This window comes from Hoplias malabaricus, chromosome 18 (genome assembly GCF_029633855.1).
Source record: "Hoplias malabaricus isolate fHopMal1 chromosome 18, fHopMal1.hap1, whole genome shotgun sequence".
NCBI classification, from domain to species: Eukaryota; Metazoa; Chordata; class Actinopteri; order Characiformes; family Erythrinidae; genus Hoplias; species Hoplias malabaricus.
In genome coordinates this window covers 12816289-12841749 of record NC_089817.1, presented here as the reverse complement: position 1 = coordinate 12841749, position 25461 = coordinate 12816289, and the positions used below count along the sequence as shown (strand labels likewise).

The 25461-nt window shown below is 36.6% G+C and overlaps 2 protein-coding genes across 23 annotated transcripts in view; one reads left to right on the top strand and one right to left on the bottom strand.

Annotated features, from left to right (window-relative positions):
- The first annotated feature begins 520 nt into the window (after window positions 1-520).
- ift46 (intraflagellar transport 46 homolog (Chlamydomonas)) lies at window positions 521-8428 on the top strand. Of its 2 annotated transcripts, none has more exons than XM_066651367.1 (12): window positions 521-644; window positions 1876-1972; window positions 2051-2127; window positions 2387-2529; window positions 3947-4021; window positions 4181-4274; window positions 4576-4704; window positions 5176-5294; window positions 6730-6796; window positions 7613-7673; window positions 7772-7857; window positions 8095-8428. In XM_066651367.1, exons 1-12 carry the CDS (start codon window positions 621-623, stop codon window positions 8185-8187), a joined length of 1065 nt encoding a protein of 354 aa, XP_066507464.1. In that variant the 5' UTR covers window positions 521-620; the 3' UTR covers window positions 8188-8428. The 2 variants fall into 2 exon arrangements, with proteins under 2 accessions (XP_066507464.1, XP_066507466.1); XM_066651369.1 differs by lacking the exon at window positions 521-644 and adding an exon at window positions 1427-1553.
- A 9584-nt stretch (window positions 8429-18012) lies between these two features.
- The window catches only part of dlg2 (discs, large homolog 2 (Drosophila)), a 248182-nt gene continuing 240733 nt past the window's right edge, over window positions 18013-25461 (bottom strand). For 20 of the 21 annotated variants that reach the window (XM_066651051.1, XM_066651057.1, XM_066651055.1 and 17 more), the window contains 5 exons: window positions 25238-25339; window positions 23970-24142; window positions 23046-23155; window positions 22863-22954; window positions 18705-22058 (listed from right to left, as the gene is read on the bottom strand). In XM_066651051.1, coding sequence (XP_066507148.1) covers window positions 21952-22058; window positions 22863-22954; window positions 23046-23155; window positions 23970-24142; window positions 25238-25339 — 584 coding nt within the window. In that variant the 3' untranslated portion in view covers window positions 18705-21951. Of the gene's footprint in view, window positions 18644-18704; window positions 22059-22862; window positions 22955-23045; window positions 23156-23969; window positions 24143-25237; window positions 25340-25461 lie in introns of those variants that run through there. The other variant, XR_010796099.1, reaches the window with a different exon arrangement.

Here is a 25461-nt window from a genome sequence, read left to right as displayed (position 1 = left end):
TGACACAATGGTGCAAAAGTGGTCCTGGGGTTGTGGGTTTAAGCCTCACTCTGTCTGGTAGGAGATTTGTGTGTTCTCCCCACATTCGTATGGGTTTCTTTTGGGTGCTCTGATATCCTCCTATGGATGTGGTCGCATGGAGCTGAATTAGCTACTCAAAACTTATCCTTCCCCAGAAATATACACAAATATATAGGCACAGAACTTTTTATTATACGTCATACCTAATATTAAACGATGTTAGTTACATGTCATACATTAATTCATAAAACAATTCCACTGTTATTTAGCGACAAATAAAGACTGCAGGTGTATTAATCGACTATGACACTCAGACGTGGGCTGTATTTCAATTCCCTTCATAGTGCACTGCATAGGTTCATATCAATTACTTGCACATGGAAAATGGTGTTAAATGTCACAAGTTAGTTTTTGGTGAATTAGTCATTGTCCAAAAGTGCATACTATATTGCACAAATTGCGCACGTGTACTTAAATATAAAGTCTGTGTGAAGTTTCTGACTTATCCAGTATTAAAGAGTGTAGTTTAGGACGCAGCACCGGTCTGTTGAAATCTCGCGAGCTCGGTCTCCCTGGGTAACGGCACACAGCCTGCTTACATGGAGAGGCCCGAGAAACACAAGGTATGTTTTTAGTTGCCATTAGAACGCTTTCACACAAAGCTCGACTTATTAAAATAGTTTATTTAACTGCTGAACTGCTCCGTATTGTAGTGATATACTATGAATTTACCGCTGAAAAAAAGCAAGCAAGGAGTACCTCGTGATTCATTCTTGCCAGGATAGGTTATTTTGTGTTGACTGCTTAGCGATGAAGCTAGCTAAATGTTAAAGGTAAACAGGCGGAATACTGCAAAAAGGGATTAGGACAGTTATAATAAATGCGCTCCAAACATAATACATAATTTATTAATTATTAGAAGTATCAGTTCACGCCAGCTTGTCTCTCGCCAGCTTCTTATTCGAATTTACCTTTCTACGTTATCTAAATTGTACAGCTCAAGGTAGAAAGGAAAGCCAGGAATCAGAAGCCTGTTCCAGTTTCATTCCCAGTATTTTGGAGGAAAAAATCCAATAGAAATATACTGATAGTGTATGCAACAACAACACTATATAAAATATAGCTTCAATGCCACATAAGAATATATAAGCCATAATCAAAATAAATCCTTGTTTCTACCACTACTGCGGATTGTATTGGCTTTTTGACCATATAGGTACTTTTGAAGTCCTATGAGTAGAGACATATGTACTGTTGTGCATACTCTGCAATAATCATTACACCCACAGGACCGTGGTCCACAGAGACGGTGTTATTTTAACGGTGCACCGGTCAGCGCTGCAGTGACAGAAACCTGGTTATAGTGTGGTCCGAAGTCTTTTTTTTTTTTTTTTACATTGTATGTGTTCCGGTTTGTTTGATTTCGTACTACAATTTAGTGAGTATGTTATGGTCATGTATATAAAAGATTTTTACGTGTTTTGTACACTTCAAACTGCAAATGAACCAAACCCTTTTTCAGACCAAACAAGGTAGGTGTGATATCATCCTAATTTTCTCGCCAAACTCACATTGTGTGGCTTTTATAATTGTCCTAAATGATAAAATTATCCGAAATTAAAGGAAAATTATACATATTTAACGAAATATGCTATTAAAAAGTACTAATGAACACTTAGGTATGATCAGAAAACAATGCAATTTTGACATCAATAATAATAATATATCAAAGTGCACACCCCTAGTAAACATGAACTGCATCAAACCAATCATTGTAAACTGATTTTTAGTTTCATATTTTTTCTTAAGTTGTGAAGTGGTAGATTAGATATTCTGCCAAATATGTTTTTTCAGACTCAGCTCATCACTAATCAGCCATTTGATGAGACCCTGGACATCAACGATTCAGAAGAGGTTGCCAGTTTGTACACTCCCACCCCACGTCAAACAGGTGACAGTCTCACAACTTTTACAAATTTGCATAATCTTTGACATCCTGCAACTAAATTGTAATGTCTTGTGATATCAGTTTTCAGGAATAGGGGCAGACAGCAACTGAATAAAATGGCCAATAACAGCAGTGATGAATATGACGAAGACACCAAAGTAAATGGATTTTATTTATTTAAAATCTGATCTGAAATTCCTGTGCAATAAATGGTTAAGATATAATCAAAGGTATTACACCCAGTGGAATGATCCAAGAGGCTTTGTTCTCGAAAACCAGGTGATTTTGATCAAGATTTCTAAAGAGGTCAATGCTTTTAAATGTTACCTCAAAGAAATTATCACAAGAAATTGTAATTAATGTGCTGCCTGAAAGATTTCTCACTAAACACTAACTTTGATATTTGCATTTTAAAAGCCGAAAAAGAAAGAGCCTCCGGCCAGTCCACGAGGAGCTAGTGAAAACCATGATGAAGACGAGGAGGAGGAGGAGGATGATGATGACACTGATGAGACAGAGTCTGATGAAGAGGAAGGGGAGCCAGGTTCAGTTCCAGAAGGGTAGGAAAGAAGCTGTAGGTTGAAATGACATGCCTCCAATCACTGTTAAGAAATGTGAGTTGCAGGTGAACAGAAAGTTGAATCCATTTTTTGTGAATGTGTGTTGGCGGCACAGTGGTACAACAGGTATTCTTACACAGCTCCAAGGTTTTCGGGATGTTGATTCAAGCCCCACCTCATTTCAATGTCTGTGAGATGCTTGGTGTTTTCTCCCCGTGTCTGCGTGGCTTTCCGCCAGGTGCTCCATTCTCCATCCATAGTCTAATGCTGCATTCAGGTGCTTATCAGAAGGTTGTATACAAACTATGGCTAAGTACTAAATATGACTTCACTGCATTCAGGTGCTTGACTGAAGTTCCCCCCACTGTATAAAACATGTCCCCAAAACGTGATTAATTATTAAATAACAACTACACGCTTTTTGAATAGTAACAAATCTGATCAAAATGTTTGACTTTTATTCACAGAAAACACACAGAATGAGACGATTCAAATGCATATTTGCCGTTTTCTCTTAGGGAAGAGGCAAAATGTTGTGATAAACTTCACATCTCCTGTGTCATCTAGAATCTGCCGTGTGACTGCCGTTCGGGTGCCATTTACAAGTCGGAAAATGTGTATTTCCCAATTTCCAACATCACTTGAACGAAGCATAAAACACATGTTGTTAGTTGGATTGGCCATTCAAAAGTGTCCACAGGTATATGTGTATATGTATATGTGTGTGTATGTGCGTGATGCCCTATCCTGGTGCCATATCGAGGGTTCCTGCCTTCCACCCAATGATCCTGGGTAGGTTTTAGGAATAAACTTTACTATAAATTTGTTAGGGTTGCATCAAGACCAAACATTTGAAAGCTTTAGAATCATTTTCTTTTAAAAGTTATTTTATTTTACAGTCCAATGATAGTCAAACCATATCTGGTTTTCACAATTTAGAAGGCAATGTTTGACTAGGTAACATTTTGAATATATGTTAAATGAGTTATATAGTTAGGCTAAATCAGTGGTGGAGGTTTGCAAGCTTTTTCAATTAAATTCAGAGTAATCTTGCATACTTGTAGTCTGTGGCAAGTTTTCTTACAGATGCTTGCAGGACTTATTTGGTTAATTAGTCAGAAACATTTTTCTTTCCTTAGCATTGAAAAGGAGTTAATCATGCTATGCAGATAAATACAAAAGTTAAAAAAATATTCTGGACATTGTATGCACAAGAAGATTTTACACAGGCCTGGCATATGTTAGAATACAATTCTTGTCCAATATTTGATATATTTTTTTATATTTCTGTATATAAAAATTCTTAATATGACACGTTATTCCAAACTTTTGAACAGTAGTTATTCGGCCAGCCTAGTATCACACACAGTGAATAGGGCATTTCACTGAGTGTACATGTATGTGTATTTACTCTCAGGGCATATGACCCGGCAGATTATGACCATCTTCGTGTTACTGCAGAAATCAAAGAACTCTTCCAGTACATCACACGGTGAGCAGCATGTACTTTCATAAACAAACCCATTCAAACCAGTGCATTTCTAATATCTGATATATATTTCAAATGTCAACAGTTGCAACCATGTTCTCACAAATATCCAGATGATAGTCAAACCAAATCTGTTCAAGTTATGAAAGGTTTTGTTTTCAGATACACACCACAGACCATAGAATTGGACCATAAGTTGAAACCATTTATTCCAGACTTTATCCCAGCTGTAGGGGATATTGATGCTTTTCTCAAAGTGAGTACTGTCTTATTAAGTATGACATGTTTTTACACATATATATTTATGATGTGACTGGCTAAACATGGTGACAAATTCTATAAAAATCATCTAAGATGAGAATAAAGTGTAGCCAGTACTGAACTGTCATTATTTCACCTAGTTAATAAATATGGGGCAAGAATAGTCATAGGTTCAGAATGTAAAACTTGGAAATAGGAGCAATATGCTTCCAAAACAGATAAAAAGTTGGGTAATACAATTTATAGTATGTCTTGTTTTATTCGTTACCAATCTGCTGTCTTTAATATGATACCAGGTTCCTCGGCCGGACGGGAAAGCAGATGGTCTGGGGCTACTGGTCCTGGACGAACCCTGTGCTAAGCAGTCTGACCCTACTGTGCTTTCTTTGTGGCTCTCAGAAAATAGCAAACAGCACAATGTTACTGTAAGTAAACATACATACATGTGCTACTACATATTACAAAATACCCATTGCTGGCCGTGACATCATATTTCATGAACTATAGAACATAATGTAAGTTTGGTTCCATCTCATGTAGCCTATCAACATTTATATTCAGAGTATTCTAACTTCTATTCTAACTATCTTGTGAAAGATATTGTGTATTTTGAAAATGTCTGGAATTATTGTTATATTTTTTGGTTTATTTCCCATTCTTAATAAAAAAATTACTATTAAGTCAGATAAAATATGAAGGCCTCCAAGCCACCCAAAACCTCCTTAGTTCGCCCCCTCCCCATCGCATCTCATGCTAGCAAACTATTGTATAACTGGACAGATTAGGAGCTTGGTATTTTTTTAAGGGATCAATTAAAAACAATACTCAGGTGTGGGTTGATAAGTAAAGCTGGAGAATATGTCAGACACTGAGAAACATTCAATCTGTACTTATAGGAAGTGAAGGTGAAGAGTATTGAGAATCCACAGAAAAACCCCAAAGCTATTGATAATTGGATAGAGAGCATCAGTGAACTTCATCGCTCCAAACCACCAGCTACTGTACATTACACCAGGTAAAAACAAACACATGCAATTTATTACACCTGTCAAATTAACATTAAAATTAACTTTATTATCGCTCCAGGGTAAGTTTTTCTTGGGCCATCCAAAAAACTGCATTATATAGGAAGACACATAAACATAATGCCACACTTACTTAAAAACAACAAAATGAGTCACATAAATAAATAAATAAAATATAATAATAAAAAATAATTATTAAACTCGGGCGGCACGGTGGCGCAGCAGGTAGTGTCGCAGTCACACAGCTCCAGGGGCCAGGAGGTTGTGGGTTCGATTCCCGCTCCGGGTGACTGTCTGTGAGGAGTTGGTGTGTTCTCCCCGTGTCCGCATGGGTTTCCTCCGGGTGGTCCGGTTTCCTCCCACAGTCCAAAAAAAAAACACACGTTGCACACGGTGGATTGGCGACTCAAAAGTGTCCGTAGGTGTGAGTGTGTGAGTGAATGTGTGTGTGTCTGTGTTGCCCTGTGAAGGACTGGCGTCCCCTCCAGGGTGTATTCCCGCCTTGCGCCCAATGATTCCAGGTAGGCTCTGGACCCCCCGCGACCCTAAATTGGATAAGCGGTTACAGATAATGAATGAATGAATTATTAAACTCACAAATCATACGGCTCAGATTTACTTATACTTAGTTCACCAGGCACAACATTTAAGAAGCCATCATTGAGCAAACACTGAGCACTAGTGCTAAGCATGTTATGCCAGTTAAAGTTCAAATCAGACTAGATTTGACTATTGTTTTTAATTATAAGTTGAGGAGTCATGTGTGTTGTGAAATTAAGGGCATTTCTCTTCCTTAGACATATGCATTTGTGCAAGGGCCAGAAAAAATTGCTTGGACATATTACATGTGCAGCAGGTAATAATCTACTCAGATTACTAGTTTGCTTAAGTCTCCAAGATTGAGTTTGTATTATTTTCCTGCTATTTTTAAAGCAGATGTAAATTCGCAGTCACACAGCTCCAGGGGCCTGGAGGTTGTGGGTTCAATTCCCGCTCCGGGTGACTGTCTGTGAGGAGTTGGTGTGTTCTCCCCGTGTCCGCGTGGGTTTCCTCTGGGTGCTCTGGTTTCCTCCCACAGTCCAAAAACACACGATACAGTTGGATTGGCGACTCAAAAGTGTCCGTAGGTGTGAGTGTGTGAGTGAATGTGTGTGTGTCTGTGTTGCCCTGTGAAGGACTGGCGCCCCCTCCAGGGTGTATTCCCGCCTTGCGCCCAATGATTCCAGATAGGCTCTGGACCCACTGCGACCCTGAACTGGATAAGCGGTTACAGATAATGGATGAATGAAAAAAGTCAAACTATTGGTGTTTATTATTTTACATTAGCAGCAGTCACGGTAGAAAAGTAATTTATGCTTGCATTCCACTACTGTGTAGTGTAGGTAAATTTTGTTTATTATTTGATTGTCTGTTTGCCGACCTCAGACCCATGCCAGACATTGACTCCCTGATGCAGGAGTGGCCAGCTGAATTTGAAGAACTTTTGGGCAAGGTTGGTTTTTAAAAATTAAAATATTCACCAAGAATTTTTCAGAGTATCAGAATTATTTGAATAAAGTTTTGAGTGTATCTGACTTAATATCTTCTGATTTATATGTTGTTATACATAATAATAGCAGAATAAGGAAGACCACCTCCTTGCACTCTGTCCATTCTCTTAGCTGACCATACGGCAGCACTTTGTTGCAGACTGTAGTACATCTGTGTACATCTGCATACTTTTTTGCTCCCTTTTCACCCTGCTCTTCAATGGTCAGGAACACCCTAGAGCAGGTATGTTTTGGGTGGAGGATCATTCTCAGCACTGCAGTGACACACCTGGTGGTAGTCTGTTAGTGTATGCCATGCTGGTACAGATGGGTTAGACTCAGCAGTGCCGCTAGAGTTTTTAAAGCACTCATTGTCACTGCTGGACTGAGACTAGCCAGCAGCATCCTGTGGGAAGCGTCCTGTGTCCACTGATGACTTCAGAGGATGACCAACATAAGCTGTGCAGCAACACATAAGATCTCTGACTTTACCTCTACAAAGTCAACCAATGATATATGGGTGCCTAATATAGTTGACTGTGAGTGGACACGTCGAAACAAGGAGGTGGTCATAATATTCTGATATGATTGTGGGTTATTTTGATGTTGACATGTGACTTGAACTTATGTCTTGTCTTCAACACTTGTCAATTCTACCACAAGTTCACAGATTGTACTGTTTTATCACACTCGGTCATGACGATCACATGACGATATTCAGTGTGTTGCAGATCTGTATTGGTTTTTCTACACCGCTTGTTTCTCTCTCCACCTCCCAGGTGAACCTACCAACAGCAGATATTAACTGTGATTTATCAGAATATATTGATATAATATGTGGTAAGTGTAACTTCCACAATTTCAGGGTTCTTTTTGAGTTGCATTGTTTTTCTGTTTGTTTATTTCACAAGTAAATGTAATAAAATTAATGTTTACAGGTATCCTGGACATTCCAGTGTATAAGAATCGAATCCAGTCACTTCATGTCCTATTCACACTTTACTCTGAATTCAGAAATTCTCAGGTTAGTATTTTAATAAAATAAAAAATTATTCCTTGGGTTCAGTGAAGCAATTCGTTTATTATTTTGGTAATATTTGATTTAAAAAGAACAGTTCTTTTGAATTTGAATTTTCACACACAATATTTATGAAGGTTTCAGTATAATGCCAGGAGCATAAGGGTTTTCCTGTATTCTATATGTGTTTTTTCCCCATTGCCTTTTTAAAAGATATCACTGAGTATTTTCTCCTGTCCTTAGCACTTTAAGGCGTTGGCAGAAGGTCACAAGTCCAGCACATCATCAGCTCCACGCACTGCTACTGCAGAAGCAGAGACACTGACATTAGAGTAATTCCTCACCATCCCTCCCCACCAGCAAGTCAAGAAATTTTAAACTGCTCTTACCTCTTCAATGACAGCCTATCCTAGCACTCTTACATATAAATGAATCAAAGACTTTATCTCTTTCTTCTTTCTGTTTCACACATGCAAATCTGGTTTTCTAATAAATTTTTTAGAAACTGTATCATACCAGTCATTGTTTTTGTTTTTTTTACCTATATGAAACAGTTAACCAAGCTTTTTCCTGGCACTTTGATGCAATGTTTTGCTGAATGTGTTACATTTATAAATAAAGAACTTCCTCTGTTGCTTCCTTGATTGTTTGCCTCAGCTGAGACACTGTGGGAACCACGTGGTATAAACCGACCAACTCAGTTTCACACTGTGTGCTTAAACACGCCTGTAGTCTTTGATCTTACTTTTAAGTCTAGATTAGTGTGCTGTGAAGTCCTCTGCATGCACACACACACAAAGCAAATTCTATAGACTTGATTGTCCTGTTGGTGTACTTGTTGCTAATATAATAATATGGATTTAGCTGAATAAGAGGACTGTGGTAACCCAGGATTGTGTTTTTACAATGCCAAGAGGACATTTTATCATTTTGATACTTCTTCTGGGACCATTCATTGGTAAGGATGTGCATATTTTTCTTCTCAAGAACAAAGCTATGTAATAGTGCATCTGCTATTTACGGTCTTTAATTATTTAACATTATTACATTTCAGGAAAATCATTTTATGTTATTGCGTTTAAATACGTTTATGGTGATGTGTTGCAGGTAGAAGTAGTGGAGAACATAACGTGACTGGAGAGATAAATGGTCAAGTAGAGCTCAAGTCATGTCATGGAGATGGACAAAATGTGCAAAGAGTGGAATGGGCTAAATATAGAAGTTCAGCACCACGAAAATTATTATATACGTTTGAGAAGCCAAACAATACCACATGCATCTACAACTGTCAAAATATACTTTTTCTTACACAGAATATGAGTCTTACTTTGTTTAATCTGTCACTAGAAGACGAAGGCATTTATGAAGAGAATATATTTATTGTTAATGGATCAGTATATCATTGTAACATCACGTTATCTTTGCTGTGTGAGTATAACATTTCACATGATCTTTGTGTTGTGTGAGTGCTGATTATTGCTATGATTTATTGATATATGAATATATTTTTGCTTTGTTTATTGTAATTACTGTAGTGCCCCCTCCAGCAATATTACATTTATCTGTGTTCACTCGTCACTGCGCTCTGACCCTGAGGTGTGAGGCAAGTGGAGAGTTACTGAATGTGCGCTGGTTGCGGGACGGTCAACCATTAGCAGATGACCAGAGAATCTCCTTCAGTGAGAGAAACCTGACCATGCGTGTGTCCACACTGAACAACTCAGACTTTGGGACGTACACCTGTGAGGTTTCAAATGCAGTTGGAACATCAGAGGCACATGTGAATGTCACAGGTGAGACGTATGGGGATTTGTAATTGACTGCTGTGAAGATGGTTTAAAACTCTGATATTAATCATGCCATTTCTAAAGAAATATTACTCAACTAATTCATAAATTACATGTTTCTCCTAGACATATAAGTCAAGATATGAATTTAAGATAACACAACAGAATAGTAAAATAAATATAGCTAAAAGCAACAGTTATTATTTTTCTCATATTTAAAAGTGAGTGTTTTGTGTTTTTTTACACACACACACACACATATTGTAGCGTTGAAAGTATAGTTACTGAAAGTAATTTATCCAGATCAGTTAGATGTGTGGGTGTATATATATATATATACACACACACACACACACACACGTCTAACACTGATCTGGATAAATTACTTTCAGTATAAGAAATAATATTGATTTAATATCACATTTGATTTTTATCACAGGCTTTGTACATATTTTTAATTCTAGGTGACAACGCTAAAGTTTGTCAAGAAAACACAGATACCACAAACATACCACAGGAACAAGTCCTGTACTTTTCTGGAGCAGCCCTCATCATCATCCTGGTTCTGTGCACCATTATAATCAGCATCTGTAAATATGGCATTTTTCTAATTTTAATTAGAATTAGCATTATAAAGGTGAAAAGGCTGAGGTGTTTGATGTTTTAACAGTGCAATTGAGGCTAGGTACCAGAAAAGCAAATGTGAGTTTATAGATAAGAGTGACCATGGAGGTGGGGGTATGTCTGGGATGCCAGACCTCCTTGTTGAACCTTCTGGAGGTGTCATGGGCTTATTTCAGCAAAAACGCTGTCAAAGACAGGTGCCTATTGATGTCTCCTAATGTTGTAGCGGTAGGAAAAAGACTTGGCTTGGCCTTATGTGAAGCTCTAATTGACTGGTCTAGGATATTTTACATGTTATTCTGTGTATAATTACAATTAAGAAACATTAAAAACTGTCTTTTTAAAATGTTTAGTTATTGGCAAAGAGCAATACTTGTAGTATGATGATGTATGATGAAACCCAGTTGTGATTTGTTATAGGATTTTCCTTTAATCAGTTTTAAACACTGTTTTAATTGTGCTCTTTTTACAATTATAATTTGTTCTGTTCATCTTTCGGAAAGCTTTGTAAATCGGGTTTGCATGAATATTATAGTCTTTTTAAAGAAAAAACCCAACTTAATTTTCCTTTTACCCTATATGTAGTCAATCAGACAAAATATATTTGGAACAAAGTTTTGCCTTAATGTCATGCCAGAACTACAAAATTATTTTCACCCAAAAACTAGTGGATAGTGGAGGTTTCAAGTGTAGTTTGTGAATTCTATAATATTAGCTCCATTGTTCTGCTGTGCAGTAAAAATAATATAGATTTGTCTTGGATGACCAGTTTTGGAGTAAGGGAAAATTGTACACATTTTTAATAAACAGTTTTAAGGGACAGAAAAGTTTAATTAATTAGATCAATTTTATTTACACCTTATTTACACCTGGAGGTGCAACATCACTGTGAAGCTTTTTAATGCTAGCACATGATTAATGATATTAGAGGTTTCTTCTTGTTTTCACATGACTGAAAGTTACATGCAGTATCCTTATTTTCTTCTTTTGACAACCTTAATGTTTACAGGTTGCCGTAGAACACATCCAACTGACAGAAGCAGGGGTAAATCTTTCTTTATTAATTTGCTTAATTCCATATCTTGCTTTACACTGTGGTCAGTCAAGTCTTATTCCAAAATTATCTTTTTATTTATGGCATAGAAAAATGGAAATGAACTCAAATGAAAGACCACTAAATAATGTCTGTACATCATGTAATCTAATAAAATTCTGAAATGATCTCACAGTATTATCATTTTTGCAGATGCTGTATATGACGAGCCATCAAATTTACCGGTATGTACATGGATTTTTGGTTTACCTCGCTAGTTAAGGATTTAGTGTCAATAACACATTGTCTGTGATTTATTTATGTTTGACAGGTGGAATCTGATACTCCACGGGTGGAGCCTTTGCCATATGTCTACACGGATTATATAAAACGAAAAGTTCAACAGGCCACTGATAAACAGCACCCTTCTGAAGATTTTGGCTACTCCACTATCGCCGAATATCAAATGCAGCCTTTTCAAAGCCCCTCATGAGACAGTAAATTAACAATATTGGATCTTCATTAGCGGTAACTTCATTGTCTGTTAAGAGGTCTAAATAGAGCTATTAAATGTGAACTTCACTTTATCATGTTTATGTGTTCTGCAGTGACCTTACGATGATTCATCAGAATCTCTGTGGATTTCCAAAAGAGAAGCTCAGGCAGCAGACAGAAACTGTGACTTGCCTATGACTAATTTTATCAATATTGTACATTTATTTTCAGAGGTTTGTCAAAGTTCATGGTGCATGGACTAGGTTGGTGTTCATTTCAGTTCAATGCAATAGAAGAATGCTTCTGTTAGAGATGGCTTCAGCCTGAAACTGGGTCTGATTTTAAAAAAATAAATAAAAAAATTGGATTGGCTGTTGGAAGGAAAATATAATCAGTCTGAAATAAGTCTATATCAGAATATAGGTACTGAAATGTTGTGCTGTAAAATGTGCAGTATTGTACATTTGCACCTCTCTCTCTCTCTCTCTGCGTGAAGAGTTTAAATTGGGTGGCACAGTGGCTTAGTGGTTAGCATGTTCACCCCTCAGTGCTGGGGTCTTGGGTTCAAGTCCCATCTGGGTGGAGTTTCCATGTTCTCCGTGTCTGCATGGGTTTCCTCTGGGGTCTCCAGTTTCCTCCCACAGTCCAAAAAACATGGAGGTTAGGTATACCTTAAGTGAAGGGCTTCTACTGAAATTAGCACATTTTAAAGGTTAGTAGTTTTTTAAACAAGAAAAACAATGCTACCTAACAGCTGATTCCGTTTCACTAGTAGGATTCCAACTTTAACACTGTATCGTGTTTCGTGGACATTAGACCTAAGGTCAGAGTTTTGAACCTCAGTTGAAATACCAGTTTTCTGGACAATAATCATTCACTACTAAATAAATCCTGTGATCAATAATAATAATTGCAGAGGACTTCTTTGTCATGCTCTGAAACATTGTTAATGTTTTCTTGTTCCCCTCTCTTTAACTTAGCATCTCATAATTTCTGATGTACACCATTTTAACATGATTGTGAATTTTCATATTAAAATGTATTGCCATCATCAGTAATTCTTCAGTAATGTTCTAAAATGTTCTAAAACATCGTTCACTGTTGTTCACAAATAATCCAAGGTGACTAGATATTTTTTCTGCACAAATTTCTCTCCTAAAATAGATCTCCTGAAGATCTCATGTCTGAATTACATTGAAAGAGCTGCTTATTTTCTTGTTTTATTTTATTTTATTTTTTGATAGCCTGTTGTCTTTTCTTTGTTCTCATGAATAAACAAATATAATATAAAATTTAAACCATTATAAATAGTTAGATATTTACTTCCTGGTAGGAGCAAATACTGTGGAAAATACATTGCTTTTAACTTCATTTTACTCAGCTTCACTAAATCAGAATTAGGGGGGAAATGTATATCATAAAATTATGTTTGTTGTACTGTATATGTTGTAAATATTGGATCAGCCCAAAACCACTGCTGTGAACATTGTGAAACATTGTTTACACAGTGTGTAAGACTGTATTCTATAAATTTGCCATAAAACTTGTTAATCACCAGTAAATTTCCAAATATCCAAATCAATCAATAACTGAATGAAAATGTATTTATATGACACGTTTTACAACTGATAGTGTCACAAAGCAGCTTTACAGAATTGGTAACAGAACAGATAATATGTATCAGAAAGCCCCATGCGAGCAAGGGGAGGGCAATAGTGACAAGTAAAAACTCCCTCAAACCTGAAGGGAGAAACCTTGGAAGGAATCAAGACTCAGAAGGGGGACCCATCCTACTGATAGAAATTAACAGTATCACCACTTAGGTCTGTCATTATGCTGTAGTGTAGATGTTAGAGTGTTGTTAGTTGCATCAATTTGGGGCAAGAATAATAGTGCTGAAAGCATCAGTCTGAGTGTTGCTAAACTGAGTCCATTTCAGCGTAATTGATGGCGAGTGGTCCGAAGATGGCAGCAGTAGATGGCGGGTGAGCAGCTGGTCTGGTGTGGACCACAGAAGAATTCAGCAGACAATCCATCACTGGGCTGTCATTTTCTTGGAATTAGTTTGGTTAAGTGCATAGACAAGCGTATGTAAATATTTTCATTACTGTAGTGGCTTCAGCAGGTCTGACTGCATAAGACTGACTGGAAGGAGGGAAACCAGACAGGACATAGACATTAGAGCGTCCTCAGAGAAACTGAATCCATCCACTTCACCATCTTCAAACCAGAGAGAGCACAGCATCTGAGATTACCATGATCCCCATGTCCATAACTTCCTGAAACAACAGCCTTAATCTAGAGTAAGAAGTTAGTTGCTAAAAGCTAAACTGAACAAGTGGGTTTTGAACGTAGGTTTAAAAATATTGACCGTGTCTACGTCCCCAACACTAGCTGTAAGATTGTTCCAGAGCAGAGGAGCTTTGTAGGAGAAAGCTTTTTCACCCGCTGAAGTCTTATGAATTCTAGGAACTAGTAGGAGGCCAGCATCCTGTGATGTAAGTAATCATGGTGATTCATATAGTGCGTGATGTGTAAAATAATTTTGTAATCAATAAGGAATTAAGGAATGGCAAAACTGTGCTGATTTTATCTTATCTTTGTCTTAGCTGCATGATTGTTTTTAAGTTTAGAGATCACAATAAAACATATTCAAGGATTGTCTTTATTATTTTCACTTAGCGTAGACACTTTTCCTTTAGCCTTGAGATCATTTTTTATCTATATCTATCTATATCTATCTATCTATCTATCTATCTATTTCTATGAGAACGACATATTACAATGTATCCTTCCTATATTTTATTGAAGCTGGAGAATGTGATTTCATGGGAACCATTAGGTGGAAGCCAGTTTGTGAAAAAATCCAACCAAAAAAGGGAGGGTTTTTATAATCATGTGGCCTCCATAGAAAAGCAATATTTGTATTAATTTTGTCAGAACATTTGGTTATCCCTCTTGCTATTGGGATGTTAAGAGTATTTCAAGAAAATAACAAAAGTGTTTTAAATACTTCCTCTAATCCAGGGTTAAGCTATGAACCTAACAACACAAAGACACCCATTCTGTAATGACTGGACACAGCATGTGCTTAAACACGTCTCACAGTGATGCTCACTTTCTTTAAGAGCGATAAGAGCCTCTCGCCATCCTCGCAATGAACCGAGCGTCAGGATCAGACTCTCACTGATTCACAGAAGTCCTCTTCTCCTGCATGTTCTGTTCATTATAAAAACCGAAGTCTTAAAGTGCAATTGTTCAGCCTCAAACACGGAACACTGTCGAAATATCATAAGTTTTGTGAGGTAAAGTTTTAAGGTAAACTGAAACGCCTTTTATTCAGTCGCCTAGCGCATGGACACGCTGCAAAAACATCAGTTGTGATTCAAAGCCGTGGACAGGGGTTGAGTGAATCATTCGCGGACCTGACACCTGAGCTCTGACAGTTTCCGCTGAGAATCCGAGCGACTAGCAGAATATTTACAATGTCAGGAGGTCACGCTCTTATTTTCCTAATTTTTCTGTGGACATTCCTTGGTAAGACTGTGTTTTTCTACAAAAATTATTTACCAGAAAATACAGCGTTTTCATTCTTTCACGAGTTGGAGTAAACTGTTTTTTTTTATTGTTTTTTAACATTGTATTAATTTTTAATCTTTGGCATTATGTTGCAGGTAGAAGTAGTGGAGAGCATAACGTGACTGGAGAGATAAATGGTCAAGTAGAGCTCAAGTCATGTCATGGAGATGGACAAAATGTGCAAAGAGTGGAATGGGCTAAATATAGAAGTTCAAAAACACGAAATTTATTATATATGTTTGAGAAGCCAAACAACACCGCATGCATCTACAACTGTCAAAATATACTTTTTCTTACACAGAATATGAGTCTTACTTTGTTTAATCTGTCACCAGAAGACGAAGGCATTTATGAAGAGAATATATTTATTGTTAATGGATCAGTATATCATTGTAACATCACGTTATCTTTGCTGTGTGAGTATAACATTTCACATGATCTTTGTGTTGTGTGAGTGTTGTTTATTACTATGATTTATTGATATATGAATATATTTTTGCTTTGTTTATTGTAATTACTGTAGTGCCCCCTCCAGCAATATTACATTTATCTGTGTTCACTCGTCACTGCGCTCTGACCCTGAGGTGTGAGGCAAGTGGAGAGTTACTGAATGTGCGCTGGTTGCGGGACGGTCAACCATTAGCAGATGACCAGAGAATCTCCTTCAGTGAGAGAAACCTGACCATGCGTGTGTCCACACTGAACAACTCAGACTTTGGGACGTACACCTGTGAGGTTTCAAATGCAGTTGGAACATCAGAGGCACATGTGAATGTCACAGGTGAGACGTATGGGGATTTGTAATTGACTGCTGTGAAGAGGGTTTAAAACTCTGATATTAATCATGCCATTTCTAAAGAAATATTACTGAACTAAATTATAAATTAGATGTTTCTCCTAGATATATAAGTCAAGATATATTTTTTAAGATAACACAACAGAATAGTAAAATAAATATAGCTAAAAGCAACAGTTATTATTTTTCTCATATTTAAAAGTGAGTGTTTTCAGAGAAATAATATTGATTTAATTTCACATTTGATGTTAATCACAGGCTTTGTACATATTTTTAATTCTAGATGACAACGCTACAGTTTGTCTGGAAAACACAGATACCACAAACATAACACAAGAACAAGTTCTGTACTTTTCTGGACTAACCCTCATCGTCGTCCTGGTTCTGTGCACCATTATAATCAGCATCTGTAAATATGGTATGTTTTTCTGAGTTTAATTACACACTTTAAATATTTTGCAGTCGTCTAATGTCCACGTCAGTATCAGTTTCCAATAATGTACAGTATCCAGTATGATGACCCTAAGATTATAGCCCAATAGTTTGCAGGCATAAGGTTTATTTGGAAGTTTATTTTAAAATTGTACACACATTCCCCTTTGCCCTAATGTGGTCAAGCAGCAAAGACATTCGTGTCAGATATTTTGTTGCTTTAGTTTCACATTCTAGCTGCAAGTATAATGTACCTAAAAAGTAATAGATGACGAATGTCCTAGGTGTAGTAAAGCAGACACCAAGTATCTCTGACCAATAAAGTGGGCTGACCACGTTTGGAGTAAAAAACCTTTGTACACATTTCCAGTGAACAACTTTATAGAAAAACAGATCAATTTTAGAAATGTAACAGTCAGCCAGACTGCTGAGCTCTGCACTTCTGCAAGGTTCCTCACAGCTGGTGAAGCAATATCAGTGTGAAGCTTTTTTAATGCCAGCACATGAAAAATGATGTATTTTTATGTATTATTCTATCTAAAAAAATCCCAGTAATTAAACATATGTATTCATTTACAGGGTGTGTATATGATGACCCCATATATCCTCAGGTAATAAAGTCATTATATATTTTGAATTGTTAGCAATGATATAATTATATTTACAGTACAGTTCCTTCCCACAATATATATTTTTTTCTGTTTTTCAATGTCATATGTGCATATATTGCTTTGTATTTAAATAAAAAAAAAAACCCAAACAAACATTGAATTCAAGCATATACTTCTTCAGGAGGATGTTGTGACTTCAAGAGTGGACGTTTTGCAGTATGTCAACACTGACTTCATTAAACCGAACACTTCTCAGTCTGCTATGACTCAAACTTTTACAGACGTCTTGTACAGCAGTAGAGGAGTTGTGGAGTACAAACAGCTCCCTCAGACCACATGAAGCAACAGGTCTGAGCAGTAATGGAAGACAGATATATGTGGGGTACACTGAAAAAACAAGTGATGTATCGAAATTACCTGATTCAAACATGTACTTGGCAAAATATTTACAATTTTATTACAATTTTCTGATTATTTCTGGAAATCTGACTATGCTTTAAACTGAAAAAGGCATCAGTGTTAGTAAGCTTACAGTGCCTTAACAATTTTACAATTTTGAGTTTTCTGGGGTATTGGTAGTGTAACCAAACCTGTAAGAGGGAAAAAAAACAGGGGTGTTGGACCATTTCTATTGGTCAGCTGGCAAAGAATTCTCAAATTATGCAAAAAGTAAAAAATGGATTAGCAAATTTTTTTTGTGTGTGTGAGTGAGAGACACTGACTTTATATAAACGTGATATTTATTTTATAATTCACTCATTATCATGGCAAGACCATTTTGCTACAGAGGAAGTTCATATGCGTCTTTTAGTTTCACAGTGAACACAGAGTCAAAACTTGTTTGAGTAGCAGGATGTATTTATAATTATATTGGTATTACATAATCTGCTAATTTGAGCAATGTTTCAGTCATTCTAAATAAACAGGGAAAAATGTTCTTCATTTATTTTCTTTATAAGCACCATAAAGATCATTTTAATTCTGTTTCTGAATGTTATTGGCTGAAGAATTAAATATTTTCTGTGTAACCATCGTCTTCTAACATTACCACCTGTCACCCACTTTACTAAGACTTTCATTATCTATTATGGTGTTGCCATGAGATCAGGACCTGAAACCAACAACTTTCTGAAGTTGCATGTAAATATGAGAATAGAATCTTTCTGAGGTTTTTCTTTAAAGCCCTGGGCTAAATCATGTCTGTGATAAAACATCTTCTACTTAACACTGCTTTACAGTGACACTGGTGAATGTTAATGCAATAACATTTTCTGATGTTTTACAGTGTATGATGTGATGTTCATTCAGGCTTTTAAAAATGCTGTGTATGCTTTTATGGCAATTAAACTTGCAAGATTCTGTCATTTTTAATCAAACCACAAATAAACATAGTCTTCACTCACAGGGTCAATTTTCAAGTCGCCATTGGCCACATCTGTGGAGAGAGTATGTAAAAACAGGAATTAAATGCGTTTTGAAATACAAAGGAGGCAGAGAGTTTGTTGGAAAAGTCTCACCAAAGCTTTAATTTACATTAGTAGACATGGAGGCTGAGTGGAGTGCCTTCACATATGCCTTAAGCAAAGATTTTTATTTATTTAATATTATTATTATTTTTTATCATTGTGGTTCTTCAAAGCATTTAGGAATACATACTGCAACATGATGCAAAAGCACACGTTTCTTTTTCCTTTTCAGTTTTTCTTTGAAAAAAAAAAAATTATTTGTTTAAAAACAAACATCTGTGATAACTGTACAGTCCCTCTCGTGTTAAGTGTGCTTTAAACATTTACACCCATGAAATGAAGCAACATAAATAGTGTATGTACAGTTGGGAGGAAAAGGGAACTGGAAGCTTCATCTAGGTGCATTTCTGCTTAATGAGAATACATGAGAAAGAAAAAATAAAACATCAGGCATGTTTCCTTTCTAACAGACTAAAGTGCCAATTGAACTCTATTTACAAAATTGCACATTATTAAATGCGATTAGGGTTGGAGAAAATGAAAATGTATTGTTTATTTAAACCTAGCACTTGTGTGCTGAAGAAAAATAGATATTACACATGGATATAAAAAAATACATTGCACTACAAAAGAAGTGCAACTGAAAATAGAAGCAAATTTTCCATTTTAAATGAATTTTAAGCTGTTGCCCTCAGACCAGGGGTTTGGTTTTCTGTTCTTGTGCCCTATTGGGTAACCCTGAGAAATAACGACTCCATTTCAGCCAGTTTTTGAACACTGATTATTTTCAAGGGACTACTTGGTACAGGGAGCACCATAATGCTGCAGGACCCTCGCTCCAGTGCACACAGCCTGGAAGGTGAAGATGCCCTCTAACAACACAAATTACATACAATACAACATAATAAAATAGACTAATCTAAGCAAGGTGAATTCAAGATCTTTTAATGGAGGGGGATAAAAAAAAGGGATACCGTAAGGCCTGGTTTCACTGAACCCACAGTTTTGGCTGCTGCAATTTCAAGCACATGTGGCTCTAAACATCACAAAATGGCAAAAAAAATTTAGCTTTGATTTAAGATCTGATGCAATCTATTGCTTCGTATGCAGTGAAGTTTGCTCCTGGCACTTTTTAATTATTATCTCCAAAAGTCACTTGTATGTCTTCATAGAATATTCAGGTTATAAAATCATGAGCAATGATAATTATATCAATGATATGCTACTGACAACAAGCACATTGGGGGAAAATGATCTAAATCTTCATAATTGTAAGAAGAAAACTGTGTCATGGCATTTGGCCTTTCTTAATTAGTAAGTTGTACACTGAAAAAGCAGTGCACTCAATTGACTTTAGTTGAATATGTGCCACATTTCCACATGAATAAAGTCTTGTTGAAAATATAACTTCATCAGCTCCAAGAAACTGTTAATGTATTTTAATAATGATCTACGTTTAACATGAGTTAATTTAATTCCTCACTTTTTTCAGTGAATTCCATGCCTATGGATATAAATATTCTTAATTGTTTTTTCTAACATCAAACAGGCTATTACATTCTCTCTTAACGTTCTCACTTCCTGTCACCCACTTAGAATGGCATCCACAAAAATAGGACGTTGTCAAATGTAAAAAAATGTAAGTGGTGACCAAAACATAAACAGAACTCTTTTCAATGGTGACATTTCCTGCTTTGCAAATGTTATTGTAACTTGTTTTAGTTTCTACAAATACCAGCCAATTCCTGGCAAGGTTTTGACTTTAGGAAATACTCATCTACTATACGTGTAAACATAATACAGAGTTAATGTGTGTCTAGATTAAATCAGATATTTTATACACATATTTACTGAATGTATACATGCGTAGTTTATGTGTATGTCAAGGGGAAACCTAAAACGTTAGTTGACATGGTTGAGTGTAAACATGTTGCACAGCCGTTTTGAAGCTCCTGCTGGTTTGGGTTTAGATTTGATTTCTTTGCAGAAGATGGTTGTTTGAGTAGGCTCTGCCATCTAACCACGCACCACTAGCGTATGTTCTGTTATGTTTATATAATGCTGTTAATGTTCCACTACGATAAGTAGTCAAATGGATACTCAAAAGTGTTTGATTCATTCAATACATCACAGAAGCAGGAAATCCAGAATCACTAAAATCTAGAGTTCTGGGATCCACACTTTGATTCTGGCTCAGGTTTTGGAAGTGACAAACATATTGGTCACCACAGAGTATCCACCCAGCACACACATACAAACACACACACATGCATTCCCTTTCTGAAAACCCAAGGGCCACATTAACAACATCCCCACCAACAAACACTAAATCTACCACAACACTAATCAGTAAAATTTGTTAGTTTTTTTTTTTCCTCAAAAGTTCCCTTTTTTAAACAAATTTATACATTATCTTTATAAATATTTCTGTGCTGTTGTGCCCTCTATCAATATAATTAACAAAATATAGTGTCATATTTCCTATACCTAGTTGTATCCCTTTTACAGTTTACACTATTTAAAGCATCTGTTGATTTTTTCAGAAAGTTCCATTTGGAAACTTGGCTACATGTACAATTTAACACTTTAAAATTAGAAATCTTCATGGAGATGTTGAAATAAAGTGAATGGTAAAGACAAAAAAATAAAAAGTAAGTACTAAAGTGATGTGAAAGTAAGGACAGAAATGAAGAGTGAGGGGCCAGGGGAGTGCATAGATCTGGAGTGGGCGAGATGTGGAGCTCTGTTGATAGAGAGAGAGGGAGGGAGAGAGAAAGAGACAGACGCAGACCTGCAGGACAGCAGCCGGTCACCAGGCAGAAAAAGCTGATATCATCATTATGAAGATCTCTTCTGGGATGCTGAGGCGGTGCTGTACAAATCATCCATCACATGCTGTCCTGACCTGCACACTGTTCTTCACTTTCAGATTCCAGCCAAAAATGAAATGTGAATAAAAAATAGCCATTGTTTGTCTTAATGTAGTTGATGAAATTCTTCTTAACTCAGAATACTACTAACAAATATACAAACTTTTTTTTTTCGAGGCCAAAAATGTTTCCAACACTTTGTGGTGTACATTCAGGAACATTCATAGTGAAAGTGAAAAAATAACAAAAATAAAACAGAAACAAACAAACAAAATAATCTTCACTATATCAACAATAAACATTAGCATAATAATTTATCATATGTAACAAATTATGCCTATGTGTTTTTTTGTTTTTTGTTTTTTCTTTCTTTTTAGTCCAAGGTCCCCGGCAGGGAAATGTGTCCCTTATAGCTTCTCTTTGGATGGAATCCAGATATAAGGTCCAGACTGCTCTTCTATCACCATCTTACATTGAGTGTAAATGTCCTCCAATGTGTCTGCTTGCACCAGCGCTATGAGGAAAACAGGGAAAAAGAAAACAAAAAGAAGAAATACATGAATAAAGAATGAATATAAAGAAAGACAAAAAAACCCAAGAGTTTCATTAAACTGCTCCTGTGAAAATTGTACTTGCTTTTATTAACCATCTTCTGCCAGAGATAACAAAATGGTTGTGTAATGTTCACTTCGAGGTCTTAATGGTCCATTAAACACTTGAATTTAGTCGGCCGCATATTATTATGTCTTTAAAGGTTGTGGTTATGTAATTAAAGGGAAAAAACCATGGGATTACCAACTTTGTACCTCTTAAGTGGGATTTTGAAGATTAATAGACTGTATTAATGAAATCCATAATTTATACTTGGGTTTTAATTAACACAAAATCCTTCTATTAAAAAGACATTCTCCTTTCATTAGGACATTCAGGACTAAACAGTGTTTCTAAGCAACAGTCTTCCTTGTTATCTCTGCTGCTGAATGCACACCTGCCTTCCAAGCTTAGCAAACTCATTAATCATTGGCTGCAGTGCTTGACTATAGATGGCCTAATTGTAGGTGAATTTGCACAAATCCATAATTTATGAGTGTGCTGCTGTAGCAGTAGCCATGTGGGTCTATAGCAGGAGTCCAGTGGATTGCTGCTTCAGCTGTCAGTCAATACAGAGTATAAATGGTTGATATGCCTGACGCCTGAGGCCATGCATATGTTAACAGAAAACTAGTCCATGCAGATGAGGTGTTCTTCAGCAGCCTGGAAGGCAGACAAGTGCAGTTTGTCTGTTGGAACATTTTAGTCAGGTGTTTTTTTCAGCTACCTGTGAAATACTCTCCAAACTCCTGCTCAAGCTTCATGGCACGGTCGAACGTCTTCTTGGCCTGTTCCTCCGTCAACCTCTTATTCATCTCCCTGCAAGTAATAAGAGTCCAGTGAGCTCAGAGCATGAGCACAATCAGATTCGCATGCTACAAAAACACAAGCTAGTCACAAGTGAGCTTACATTAATGATTCAATGGATCTAGGCTTTATAAAGATGGCAATCGGGTAAAGTTGTGCTACTTGTAGTCGTTTTATGGCATTTCCAGATACATCAAGTATGCAGTGCTTCCCCTGAAAAAGCAAACAAACAAAATAAAAGCTTTGTCACAATTACATTGAGCATCAAGGTCAACCCCAAAATCAAAATAGACCCCTTTAAGTTAAAAAATCAGTCTTAAAAATGTTAAGATTAGGTGCAGATGTTTCATGATTAATTCTGGATTACAGACCTCACTCCAACTCATTCCAAAGACAAAGGGATATCACACAAACGTAAGTTTATCTGCTATACCTAAATCTCATTTCATGCTTTTCATGAAGATTCTAAAAGTTGTCAGTGCACAATGTCCACAATGGGTGCTCCTTAAAGTAACTGGATTTACTCTTTTAAAGTAGTCTCTACATATTATTGGAAACAGAGTGCATCAAATGTTCTGAAAAATAATGATTCTATTTTCCGGTCACGGAAAAGCAGTTTTTATTCATCTCGGTTTTCTCTCCTATTAGTCATTACCAAATCCACCTGATAGCTAAGTCTTCAACCCTCACATACACATGCACAGGAAGAGAAACCAGTGACCGCTTTTAAACTGTTGCTTATGTAACACTACTGGGCAGTTTAACACACTTAAAGTCGAACTGTCCATCTGTCAACTGAACAAATCTGCCATGTCAGCTAACAGACATCTGTGTTGGTTAGAACCCTGCTTGTGTCACCAACACAAAGATCGAAACAATATATAGTAACCAATAATATAATTTCAACTTCCACCACCTCCATCAGCCAGCTCAGACACCTCTTAAAAAAATGTCATAATATTGAAAGAATATTATATATTCCTTTATTGTATGTTTGAATCACTTCTATTCTCTCCTTTCTACTGACCCTCTCAGCCACGTATTTGACTGACTGGACGCTGGTCCCATACAAGTTGTCATTGTACTGTCCGGCTTCGATGAACTTGTGCTCTTGAATGTCCTTCTCCATCTGTTCTCGCGAGGTGACAAAGTGATAATCTCGCCCATCCACCTCATAATCCCGCTTTGCTCTTGTGGTGTCTATATTATACAAGTAAAAAAGTTTTGTTTTAAATACACTTTAAAGTAAACATTTTTTCATAAAAGAAACATAAAACGTAAAATATTACACAGATTTATCCAATGTCATCAAGGACAAATTTCAGCATGGAGTCAGTACTCAGTCACTAAAGAAACATTTATCTTCTATAGTCATTTTTACTAAATCTGTGGGCACTATTTGTTTATTCCAGCTTTAGTGGGATTTTTTTTTTTGGTCACTGTGGGTAACTAACTAACTAGTTCCACATTATTGCTAGAGGAGAGATCAATGTTTACACATCTGCATGAGAACTATTGGTGCACGAAAGGTGTTAAAACCTACACTACATACACATCAATAAACATCCTGTTTATTGATGACATCTTTTCTGACTTACCCTTTTGCCCTGAACTGTTATCCGCTTTTTAGAAGATTTTAAAAATGGACAACAATGATTAAATTAAAACAAATTCATGCAGTGGATTAAAATATAATTAAGACACACACACACATATACACACACACAAAAACGGAAAGAAGGGTGAACAAAAACCTCAAATACAAACTGAAACCAGGAAATGAGTCAACTAAATCTGTAAGATGATCTATTGATGAACAGCACAGTCCATCGACCACTAAACGTTAAATAGGTAAAAGGGCAGTGCTGTTAGAAACAGAAAAATACATTGATTGATCCATAAAAGCACCACACTGTTACTGTAGCATATAAGCAGGCCTTAAAATGAGAGCTTCAAAGACTTCAATAAAATAAGGTCAAAATGAGACAAGAGCAGCAGTTGCACAGTATAAGTGTAAATCAGTAGAAAAGGGACCACATCAGTAAGAACAGGAAACATGCACCCACACATCTCAGCCACATGCTGAGTGGCACCATCTTATCAATAGTACCATCAACAAACAGGCATACACTATTGAACCAAGTCTAGTAAACAGCAGTTCTACTGAAAGACTAGGCTTTTGAAAAACAAAGTTTTGGTATAATTTGTCCAATCATACTCTCTCTCTCTCTCTTTCTCTCTCGCACACACACACACACACACAATATTTTGGGTGAAATTGCTCTGCGTTCTTACGTGGCACACATGAGCCGAACTTGTCAGGGAATTCAGAGATGAGGTCGTCATTGATCCTGTCCTTCATTGGCCCCAGGATAATAACAGGCCTGGCATAATTAACTGTGTTGTAACGAAAAAGAAGAACAAGGCTGTGGTGAGTGAGAAATCATAGGCCATTAAGCCACAAGTGAAAAACATTTTTCATCTTTCCACGCCAGCACTTGTAAAAAGAACTGCTGTGT